At 35.4% G+C, this 12,810-nt stretch overlaps 1 protein-coding gene across 1 annotated transcript in view; it reads right to left on the minus strand.

Moving 5' to 3' along the window:
* Window positions 1-7,649: 7,649 nt before the first annotated feature.
* The window catches only part of LOC117410488 (myomesin-2-like), a 31,942-nt gene continuing 26,781 nt past the window's right edge, over window positions 7,650-12,810 (minus strand). Inside the window, exons 32-37 of the mRNA XM_034017065.3 lie at window positions 12,081-12,186; window positions 10,662-10,825; window positions 10,311-10,347; window positions 9,990-10,012; window positions 9,816-9,871; window positions 7,650-8,511 (exon numbers count right to left, since the gene is read on the minus strand). Coding sequence (XP_033872956.3) covers window positions 8,158-8,511; window positions 9,816-9,871; window positions 9,990-10,012; window positions 10,311-10,347; window positions 10,662-10,825; window positions 12,081-12,186 — 740 coding nt within the window. The 3' untranslated portion in view covers window positions 7,650-8,157. The remainder of the gene's footprint in view (window positions 8,512-9,815; window positions 9,872-9,989; window positions 10,013-10,310; window positions 10,348-10,661; window positions 10,826-12,080; window positions 12,187-12,810) is intronic.

The raw sequence follows: 12,810 nt of genomic DNA on the forward strand, positions 1-12,810 counted from the left end.
ACGCATGCCTCTCACTGGTGTAGATTCAACTAGCTGTTCGTTTGTGAAACTTTCTGTTTAAACATTTACAGGATTTTAGTTACTTTAAAATAAAGCACCTTAAAATATAAAATAAACTTCTAAAAGAGTGGCTTGAACCCAAATAAAAAGCAGCTCTCACTGCTGTTTGAACGGACTACTGGCTGCTGTCTCATCATTCCTCTGCTACTGGGAACCCACAACACGCCGCCGCCACAATACTGTATATCCTTTTATTTGCCTGTGTTGTGCATTCAATTAAAAATAATAATTAAAGATTTATCTGAGCAACACACTTTGCTCTTTCAAGGTGCTTAGCAGCACATTATTAAGCTTTGCTTTCCTTTGTGGTAACGCAGACCTCAGCAGCTCTCTCTATAACGACAACCTGCAAAGAAAAGTTATAATTAGTGTCACTCTATGATTTTTGTATAGCTGTTTATGTTTTTAGATGTATATTGTAAAATCAGCTGGCCATGTTAAAGGCACACTGTATCGTTCACCAGTTTTTTCATGTTCATGTTGGGCTCAGCTGTTTTCACTTCAAGCAACACATAAGACAAAATTATAAGCATCAAGTTGAATGGCCAGGTGAAATAAACTTATGCCAAAAAGATAAGCCAAGCAAAACACATTTCTTGGGAATTATACCACGTTACAAGAGATAAGAATTACTCTACTGAAATATGGATAATTAGAATGTACAAGAATTGCTTTTATGTAAAAAAAAAAAAAAAAAAAAAAAAAAACAACAAATATACAGTACATGATAGTGGAAATAAATACTGTCTGTTTTCTACTGTAAGATTCTTTTGGTTTCCTGTAGGACATTTCCGGATGGTAATAATGAAGTGTGTGCGCAGTGTCCCATGTGGTTTTAGTAATATACTACTTGAAATTTGCAATGATAACTTTGTTATCCATGGGCCTATGGAAATTGAATCAAGCTCAAATTAAAATCAGGCACATTGTCTTCACACAATCTCACAAACACCTTTGTGATCTTTATCCATCTATGATTATTATAGTTTTTACATAGTAAAGACGAATCTTACCTTAAACACTGGTTTAAAATATCAATTCATTAGATGAAGCCTGTAAAGTGTTATTAGAATTTTAGTATGTTATTAGTATTTTAGTACGTCATACACAAAAGGGTAATCCAATAACAATTTTCTGGCATGTTTTTTATAAACTGTTTACATGACAAGTTTTTTGTATACATGTAACCATACTGTAGTGTCTGTTTTCTGAAAAAATACTCTAGTCTATGCTATGGAATTGTGTAATAAAAAGACACTAATGAATTAGAGTTTTGGACTAATAAAACCACATGAAGTTACAAGGTATTGTAAAGTATTATTATCTTAGTGTACAATACTGTAAGACCTTTAATATATATATATATATATATATATATATATATATATATATATATATATATATATATATATATATATATATATATATATAGTATCATGTATTTAAATCTTCCATTGTCTATATAGGTTTAAAGTGACAATATTGAAGGAAAAATGCCTTCATATGCCACCTTGATTATTCTCAAAATAAACTGACAATGTTGAAAACAAAGATCAAACCTCAACTCATGTATTCTATGCTAAATCCTGTGTGTTTGTATTTGGTATTTTACACTGTACTGAAAAATGTCTAAGCAATAATCAAACAGAAACCCAATTACCCTGTTCCACAGACATGAAAATGAACATTTGTTGATGCTTCAGTTGGCTATGCTGCTTATTCCTTGTGGGTAGTTGCCCTGCATGTTTGAAGTGCTTTTTAACATTTCAGATTTGAAGATATCACTCCATTTGCATCAGCTGTGTGAAAGATTATTCAAATATTTAAAGGATCTGTCAGTTTTAGTCCTTTGCTGCTCTGTTAACTAAAATTGTCCTGCTCTTTTGTTGATTTGTCCTAGTACACTTGCAGTAGTTTATTTACATAAACATGAATTTCACATTTTCCTAAAACTGAGATTCCTTGAACATTGTGGTAAGGTCATACAACAGTACTACCAACAAAAGCTTTTAAAAGCATTCTGTTCTATTTTCTGTCACTGCAAATAGTCTTCATGATCATGGTGCAACTCCTTTTTGGTTTAAAGCCCTATTTATAAAATACAATATCAAGCAGAGACACGTTTTCCAGGAGTTAAAATGCTGTACCCAGCCAGTAAAAACAAAACATAAGTCCACAAACAGGGAATAGAGCAGTATAAATGCATTAAAGATGAGGAAAGAAGGGTATCTAGACAGTTTATTATTATTTCATGGTATATTCCAGGTACCGTTAGTAGGCAACTATCTATTTGACCATATTTTACTACCATATGCCCAAGATCAGTTGCCTTCAAATTTGCAGTAAGTCTTCTGCACCCAACTTGTAACACAATATTGCCACAAGGAAGGGTCAGGGCACTTAACTGCCATGTGCTGCATTTATTTCTAAACTTTCAAACATATTTTTGTTCATTCGCACAACTCCACATCCAAAGCACAGAATCCTATCTTCTGATATTAAATACACTAAATAGAAAAGAAATACAGTGGAACGTCGCATATCCGACCATCACATAACCGCCCTGATCAATTAACCGCCTCGCTAAATAAATAAATATTAAAAGTAGGCTATGAGAGTAATGGCATTGGCAGCATATGCAGCTTCCGCGATGGAAACAGAAAGAAAGCGTTATAGCAATCAGCCTCTTGGTGCGTTCCCCTTTAAGAGCGGCGGGCTGTGTGTCAGTCAGATGCGTGTAGCAGTGACGTTTCAATACACCAGTCGAGAAAGCTTTTTTGTGCAATGTGTTTTATATGATGCAGCGCACGCTTGCAGATATTGGCGGAGTGTTGTTGTAATTTTTAAATTCATTTGAATTAAACAAAGCAAGCTTCATAAACGCAATGCTTACCGGCCGTTTGTTTAAAATAACCAAAGCAATATTCAAACCGAGCTGCTTGGCAATATCAAGAAAGAGCGCAAAGTACCGTGACAGAGATATTAAGAAAGCAGAACCAGGGAGTCAGGGTCTTCTAGAGTTAAGAAAGAAGCCATCAGTTGCAGGTTACTGCACATTTACCGTTTGTTTTGTATTTTTTTTTAAAAAAAGCTTTGCGTGGAGATGGCTTATAGCAAACCGCATAGCAACACTGTGTATTTGTAATTAATCTTGTTTACATTTGCTTACATTTAAAACAAAAAATGTCCCCATGTTTAAAGCAGTTTGCGTGTTGTTTTTGTTCACTAACCTATTTATGGATGTGTAGATGCTTTTTCTATAGATGTTCGCAAATCCGACTTTTTTACATATCCGCCTATACGCCAGTCCACAGGGGGTCGGATATGCGACATTGTACTGTACAATAAGAAAAAAAAAAGATTTTAAGTACAATTTGAATAATTATATTATAGATGCATTTTGTGGTTGAACTGTTCAGCAACAATAATGGGAAAGCAGAAGGATCTCAGCGATGTCACCATTTTGCCCTTCAACACAATGCCTGCATTGACCACATGCCCATCAAGACAGTGTCCAGGGTGTTCCTGTATTGCTGGTGTTTGCATAAAACCACCAACCAAAAAGCACAATACTTTGCACAGATGGATCGGTCACCTACTGTATGAAGAGGAAGAATAACTACTTGGAAGTACTGTATGGGGTGCTACTGAGAGTGAATCTTTCCTGGGAACTTTGGGGACCTCCCACATTCTGAGTTTAATGACTTCTTTAACTGGGCATGGTATTCAAATGGAAGTGCACGCAAGGTAGAATTTAATTAAAAAGTATTGCCCCATCCCACAAAACCCTGTGCAGATGGTAACCATCTCCGGAGTTAATTAATTGGTTCATTTATTGCTAATCGGGAGATGGTCACCAGTATAAAAGCCTGCAGTTTTCTGCGCTCAGGGTGGGTGTTCGGAGGAGAGAGCGGGAGAGAGAGAAGACGAATTGAAAGTAAAATAAAACAAGGATCAGTGAAGACAACTGCCCAGTCTGACCTTAGTGTTTGAAATCTGTTTAGTTTAATTATTTGTTTTGCCCTGTGAGTAGTGTTTTCTGTTTGAAGATTTTATTTATTTTTGTTTAAAAATAAAAACGGCGCCGCAATGCGCTTTTGCACCTGTGTTCATACCTGTGTGTGTAGTGTCTGTCTCCGGCCTGACTTCACCACTCAGTCAATCCTGTCACAATCCCAATCTACAAATATTAACTCAGATCTTGTCAGATTTTTGTTGTTGTTATATTTTACCCCTGTGGAAAAGTAGCAGTAGGGTTAATATAGTAAACAAGGGAAATAAAAGGTTGCTGTATTTAAATCAATGAGATAGACTGAAATATTTTCACTGCAATTAGATAAATTTATAAAAAGTGTATTTAAATCCAAAGCTTGCTGTATAAAAGGGTTATTGTTCAATAGATCAGTCTGAAAGTTAGTATGAGTCCAACTGATACACTTGAAAAAATGCTAAGAAGAGATTCCAAATGCCCAGACGTGCCAATGCTTAGGGTACCTTGGAAGGCATTTCCAAACATGGCATAGCCTTGGAAATAGGAGGTACTGTTACAGATCTCAAACACCATGACCATGACTAATCAACTTAGCCAGACTAACACTATTCCCCAAAAAGCATATAATATAAAGAAAAATGTTAAAGAAAATGTACCGGTAATTAAAAAAAACAATGGAGTGTATAATCATAAATATCTGCAACAGCTTTTTCTTCTTTGTTTTAGCTATCAGTTGGAATAACAATGATATCTAAGTCATATTTGACAGTAGTTTAAGAAACTGACAAACCAAAACATCTTGCTAATGTCAACTGTGTCATATGCATGTGTTGGGTGTTTATTACATCCAGTAGTTATCTATACAATAATGAAATGGTAATGGCAACTCCTACTTGTGAAAATACAGCTTTTTTTAATGGAGGTGTTTCAATAGTTGGGTTATAAAATGTTCTGAATGTCTAGTTCACAATGTACTTCTCTTATATATGTAGACAAGCCACATATCTTCAAAGGCAGATCAACCCCTCCTGCATTATCACAAGGAATTTTGAAGGTATGAACTGTCTTAATGCATTCAGATAATGGCAATTGCCTGGCTATCTGCTTCAAAGCCATCTAAGGTCTTTTTATTTTTTTTACCCACTTCATAGTAGGACTACTTTTTTTTTTTTTTTTTTTTTTTTAATTTAGTCATTGCCAATTAGTTTTTATTATTTTCTCCCCAATTTGAAATGCCCTATTATTTTTAGGCTCAGCTCACCGCTACCACCCCTGCGCTGACTTGGGAGGGGCGAAGATGAACACACGCTGTCCTCCGAAGCGTGTGCCGTCAGCCGCCCGCTTCTTTACACACTGCGAACTCACCGTGCAGCCGCCTCAGAGCTACAGCGTCGGAGGACAACGCAGCTCTGGGCAGCTTACAGGCAAGCCCGCAGGCGCCCGGCCAGACTACAGGGGTTGCTGGTGTGCGGTGAGCCGAGGACACCCTGGCCGACCTAACCCTCCCTCCCCCCCCCCCCCCCCCCCCCTCCCCCCCCCCCGGCTGTGGAATAGCCTGGACTCGAACCGACGACGTCCAGGCTATGGAGCTCATCCTGCACTCTAGCAAGTGCTTTTACTAGATGCGTCACTTTGGAGCCCCACACCCCCTCCCCCCTCACCCCCACCGTAGTAGGACTACTTTTCATAATCTAATTGTGATAGCTAAATAAAAAAACATAATAGGGGGTTATCTTATTTATAATGAAATGTGTGTGTGTGTGTGTGTGTGTGTGTGTGTGTGTGTGTGTGTGTTGTGTGTGTGTGTGTGTGTGTGTGTGTGTGTGTGTGTGTGTAAGTTCAATTAAAATACATTATGAATCATCTTGGACTAAGATCAAGCTTATTTTACATTTTCTTTGTCATGGCAAGTTTTAAGTTTGCCACATATTACATTTTGGTGACCAGAATTGTAATTACACTCATATTGGTTTCAGTTAACAAAAAAAAAAAAATGTATAAATCGTTGTACACATTTTTGTCGTCAGCTAGTGTGACACCTTAAATTAAATAAAAAGGCACAATTTTGTTTTGTGTAAGTAAAGCTCAAATTATTTTTTTTTCCAATTTCAGCACATCTTAAAATATAAAATAACATCATAAAAATTCATTACGCAAAATGGAGGAGTGTTATGTCTCATTCCAGTGTTTCACAATTTTAAATTGGGGTTATATTTCATGTGACCATAATAAATGGATATGTGCAACAGCAAAGCAGTGCGTTCTGCATTACTAAAGCATTGCTTTTATGTATAGCACTTTCACACAAAGCAAACATTTTCATGGGATTGTGTACCTCTTTACTGATACAACAGTGACACCTAGTGGTAACACCTAGTTTTGACCAGCAGTTAAAACAACTTACAAAATGTACTAGAATTAACTTAAATATAAGTATTTGTTTTTTAGAACACAATTATTTATATTAAATTTGATTAAACTTATTCCAAACACCCCCAACTTTAGTGTACAAACTCCCTGTCATTGTCCCTTATAAAAGCTCACCACAGTATTTTTACATGATTTTTTGTTTTAACTTTTATCATGCTTTTCCAATGGATATATTATGCATTTACCATAGTTTACCCTGGTTTGCCATGTATTTTAATATGCTTCACCATGCTTTCATTGTGCTTTATTACACTTTGCTATGATTTTACTAAGCCCTCCCCTCCTCCCCAATCCTGCTTCTGTTTAAACTTGCATTCATACACATCACATTGTACTACTACTATAATATCCATCTCATTCTAATATACTACCTGGGCAAAACCATCCCAAAGGACTACTGTGATAGGCTGAGGAAAGCATGAGTTACCAACTTAGTTAAGTAAGTCGCCTAAGTCTTTAACCTCCGGGCTTTTAGAGGGTTAGATTGTTGTTTGATGTCTCGGCTAGATCAATACATTTAATTCCTAGAGAAAATGAACTCATTAGGCACATCATGTTCTAAAGCTGTCGGATGAGGATGCTTTTCAGTCTCCTTGGTCTCGGAATAATTCAATTCCACAGACACAAAGCAATGGGGCAGCCTATTAATTTCTTCTAAATTTACAAAAGGACACTTAACTTTTTGTTAAAGTTGTTGACAGGTGGTCTTTAACCTGGTAGGAAGTGTATTATGCAGATGTCGTCCTTGTTTCTTTCAAGGATTGTCAGGACTGAGGTGCACACTAATGAAAGTGTTAACTGGGGAATAAGGTAAGTGTAAATTAAACTGCAATTAAGTACGGTAAAGGGGTTGGATAAAAAATGGAAACAGCTGCAAGATGTACAGTTGTATAAATCACACTTTTGACTAATTACTGATGGTATACAATTGATTATTCTTTTAGCCTTTTTTTCTGAACAGTTCACCAAAGATTTGTACCCCAAGCTTGAATCGGTGCCGTCCTCGCTGCCTAAAATGTTGACATTGGAATGACTGATCTACTTTTTTGTCCAACCCCTGTATATTAATATATAGTGACAAAAAACACTGGGTTTCAAATACTGTGGATAGGACTGATCCCGTTAATGTGGTGTTATTATTTTAAAAAGTGCACAGACAACACAAAAGTGACTTCTAATCTTTATTAACACAAAGCAAAAGAAACGCAATACAGCAACTCTGCAACATCAGTGTATTAGTCAGGTGACTTTTCTTTAGACAACAGTGTGCTGTTGTGGATAATAACTGTTCAGTATTCAGTATCTATTAATCCACAAATACATTTCAGACTTTTTACTAATGAAGTTGCAGCTTTCAAACTTAAATATTAAAGCAAGAGTCATTTTTCACCAAAGCCACAATAGGTAGGATCATTGAAGCGCCTCAGCTTCTAAACGTCAGTGATGCTTATTTTCATCACTGCACTTTTTATCATAACAGGTAACACTAGTAGGTAACACTACTGAAGCATTACAAATCCCTTGCCTTTCTAAATGACGAGTCCAAACAATCAGGGTACAGTAATATACCTCTTTAGTGGAAAATGACAAGTTAAATAGCTTCAATTGTTTCTAAACTCATGCTATAAACTCATTTTACTGCCACTCTCTTTTGTAGTGTACATAGTTTTTCTTATTTACTTCCTAGTTTGCCTTCCCGTTTTGGGGGGCTGAGGTTGCTTTGCTGCTGGCTTTTGTACTGGAGGTGGAGCAGGTTTAGGCATTTGGCCAAGTTTGGGTGCTGGCAGATCATCTCCATATTTGTACACACTTACAGTGACATTAACAGTCTCCCCACCATACTTGTTCCTGACGTTGATGCCATATTTTCCTGAATCCTCTGTCGAGACACCATTGATGGTGAGGCTGGCGTATTTCCCCTGTTCCAGGGTCACTTTGAAGTGATCACCCAGTTCAATTTCCTTTTCATTCGCGTACCAGACCACCTCAGGAGTCGGATCGCCAAACACAGTACAAGTCAGGCTAAGAGTCTAAATAGGATAAGAGGGAAAATTCATAACATCTGCTTTTTTTTGTCTTTGACAGCCTTACGTTTGTGTTCAAGACACAACAGCAAGGTAATTACAATATTCTGAAAAATGTGACCATATGGCCTTCTCTGTTCTGTCAGACCACATTAGTTCAACTAGTTAGAAAATAGTTAATAAGTATTCAGATTTATTTTAATAATATAGCAGCATGGAATTTGTTGGTTCTGCACAGGACTTGTTCTTTTCAAAACTCAAAGAATAAATGTAGTTTATTCCTAGAGCTATACACTTGATATATATATATATAAAAAAAAAGAAAAAAACAACAACAAATCATTCGTCACTTCAGCTCACTAGAAAATATTTAGGATTCTCAATTTAGTGAGACATATATGGTTGGTTAACATGCCTCACGTTCTTTTAATGAAATAGAATATGTCAGAACTGTATGTGCTACAGATTTTACATTGACAAGTGGCCATTTTGCATATTTTATAATATATTCATTTGCTGGAAAAACTGTATACCCTGAATAGTAAAATAACAACAAAATGGGACAGTCACACTATGATCTCTTTTTATGTTGAATTATTACGTATTAACATGGTTCAGAGTGAATGTACCAGTATTTCCTCCTCTATGGGGAAAATCCTTGTTACTGGATATGTGTTGAAGATAGCATTCTTATGTCTGACAGAGGGAAATTAAACTACATTAGTAAATTACTAAATTACTTTGTGTGTGTTCGTGTGTGTTTGGGGGAAGTGTTTGTGTGTGTGTGTTCATGTGTGTGAACACTATAGGCACTTAGACTAAATGTAGTGTCCTGACCACCAGAGGCCCATTAAGTGAGAGGCCACGATTCCTTCACTAAATTACTTCCTACCTCTGAGTGATCTGCTCTGTCAGAAAAATAACACTCCACACTAAAAGGAGTACAATCTGTCCAAATAATTTATTAGAGGGGGGCATTGTTTCATGTATAAAAAAATAAGATGGCAGCTGCTTTTTCATTGTTACTCTTCATTGTCACAGTTTTACTTTAGACTAACATAAGATTCAATTAGATTAGAAGTGGCTGATAAAAACAATATGTTAAAAAACTACATTAAGCAAAGAAAATATATGATAATCTCTTGTGACTGGTTTGAATCCTTTGAGATCTCAATTTTTAATAATGCATAGTTAAATAAGAATAATTCATATCAAGCCACATGATGCAAACTATATAATATAAAAAAGCCCTGTATCAGGGTCCAGTATAATAGAGAAACACATTTATAATACACAGTATAAATATTTACCTTGTTTTCCATGATAGTTACCACATCAGGCAGACCACCAATAACTTTGCCACGATCTACAGATTAAAGTATTAAGTTATTAAATATTCTGCTTTTAGTAACATGAGCAGTTTGTTTTTAAAGGAAAACATTTTAAATACATTACTGCAAGCGTGTTATTTATGTACTACTTACTCTTTTCAGCAAAGGCAGCTTGCCTAAAAGAGAAAAACAATATGACAATTTTATTTAAAAACATAGGAGATATTCTTTATATACCGCAGTCAGTGAGAAATTGTGTTGCAATACTGGTACAGAATTTGTTTTAATTTAATTTCTATATGCATTGGTAATGAGAAGTTTAAATATGTATTCAATATTCATTAAATATATTAATAGCAGTGGAATCAGTGTGTTGAATTGTTGTTTTCTTTAAGAGAACTATGCTGAGCCATAACTACTGTGCATGCTGCAAAACAAAAGCACTTTACAACGATTCATATTCGGTTTTCTTACTTGAGTCTCTGGAACTCTGCATATGCGTCGGTATAAGCTGAAATATAAATATAAAATTATTTCTGGTTAGACATGGTTTAACTAATAATAGAGTAATTAATTGTATTTTTTATTTGACATTTGCTAAACAGTATGCATATTCATTATTCAGTAGGTGAATACTGTAGTTGATAAAAAAAAAAAAAAGGAAAACCAAGGTAAATGATCTGAATTATTAAAGCCCTTTATTAGAATGTTGAATGGTTACCTCGTACACTACTTTTAAAAACAAACTACCACCTGATTGCAGATGGGTAAGTGATGTAAAGGTTTGTGTTACAAACAGGATGTCCTGCATGGCTGATAGTTTACCTTGACCAGAGAGATCAATGGTACGATGGTATGACTGCTTGGCATCCAGAATCTCGATAGTGTATTTGCCTTTGTCCTTATCAGTTGGTTCACAGATCTGCAGCCAGATCTGTTCAGAAGTACCACCAATTCTCATCTTCTCAGATGAGGAAATCTTTGTATCTCTGAAACACACAATTTAATCATATTAGCCAAATAACGTGAGCAAAATACATATCCCCTGCCAAGGATAATAAAACACCACATTACAGGTGTCAGTATCAATGATTTAATGTACATTCAGAGCTTTTACATAACAGAATGTCAGAACAAATTCATGAAAAACAGCTCAGCTTATCTGTAACACAGAAATGTATATACAGGCCCCTCCACGATATCCCTGATGCCTGGGATATGCTTATAATAACTGGTATCACCATGGTTTTAAAAGGCTTATTCAGTACCATATTTATTTATTTATTCGTCCTAGATTTTTAACAAATATTTCCTTATCCAAATATGTGTATTGGGAAAACATACAGATGTTGTCACCTACAGTCCAGATTAGGGAAACAATTACATCAATAATTTAGATCCCAATTCATAAAACACTATAGCGAATTGTGTGTGAATCATACAGTACATGATAGCCTTGAGAGCATCACTGCTACAATTACTTAGATGATGATGTATTATATTCAATCAGTCTCTTGGGTAATGGTTTAATTTATATTTATTTTTATTCATTGCTGTTTTTATTATAACTTTAAACAGTAAAAGAGTGTCAATGATTGCAAGAGATATATCATTTACACTTCTCTGGATCACTTCCAGTTATCTGAACCTGAACGAGCAACAAAATATCAGCCTCCAACGTGAGTTTTGCACATTTATAAATGCATTACAGTCATCTTCATGAAGTTAAATCAGATTCCTAATTTAGAGACAGATGAATGGATGTTATTGGAATAAGACAGAATGTGACGGAATATGAGAAGAGCAAAAAATAAAGATGAGTGCAAGATGTGTACAGCTATAGGCTGGACTAGAAGAGGCTGAGTTCAGCTGTACAATTCAGTGTGATGATTCGCGGGGGAAAAAAAAGTACCCAAGTTATATACTTAAAGGATTTGCCTTTTTCATTTATTTTAAGCGAAAATTGTAAATGTAAAAACAAATTAAATGTAAAAGTAGTGTTGGTGTTAGTGTGAAAGTATTTAGTTTAGCCTCAAGGTTTCAGATTATTGTGATTCATGTTGAGTTTGGAATAGTACTTCTGTCTTAATGATTTAAGGGCAGACGTCACACGCCGTGGTCTATAGACCGGCGTGTGTTTGTGCGTATTTACTGATGCTAGAATTAAAAACAATGCTTGCATACAGAGCATGGGTACTGCAATAATAATATCAATGAAATTATTGTTTTGGAAAAGCTGCATACTTGTGAGACCAGACTGTTCTCATTTCTTCTGTGTAGTACTTCATGTGGCACTGAAGCCTAATTCCTTCTGGGGTGCACTGAATCTTCAGTTCAGAGGCAGAGGATCCTAAAACAAAACAGTTACCTTTTATTCAGTTTCTGAATCTGTGCATGTTTTTTTTTTCATGGTTTATCTGGAGTTCCATACTTAGGCCAAATAGGCAATTGCAGGTTTATTCCTATGATGCTAAATAAAACGATACATCATGGACCACCTTTAAGGAATGTGTCATTATGTCATTTTTAGAGTTTGCATATATAGCTATGGCCAAAAGTTTTGCATCACCTAGAATTCTAGGATTTAAACATAATTAAGAAAATAAAAAAGCTGTATGAACATAACCTATATTTTTTATTTAATTGAAGATTAATTGAAGAAACTACAAAATGATATAGCAAAAGTCTACCGGAAGCCATAATAGTAGTACAGTATTTCGAAATGCCACATTTTTCAATTTTTGTCAGTTTTTTGTTAAGTATATGGAAAACTACAAAGCGGAATATAATTCCATATGTTAACGTAACATTATTCAGCAGGTTTCATTTGACTTGAAGCAAAATTAGTTAATTGTATCGCGTGGTGCAAAACTTTTGGTCATAGTTTTAGTACTCACCTGGGTCACTACACAACAGAAAATTGTTGGTAAATTGCCCACTCTATTGTTTATGTATTACATGGACAATTTTTCCA

Source organism: Acipenser ruthenus, chromosome 6 (genome assembly GCF_902713425.1).
Source record: "Acipenser ruthenus chromosome 6, fAciRut3.2 maternal haplotype, whole genome shotgun sequence".
Taxonomy (NCBI): Eukaryota; Metazoa; Chordata; class Actinopteri; order Acipenseriformes; family Acipenseridae; genus Acipenser; species Acipenser ruthenus.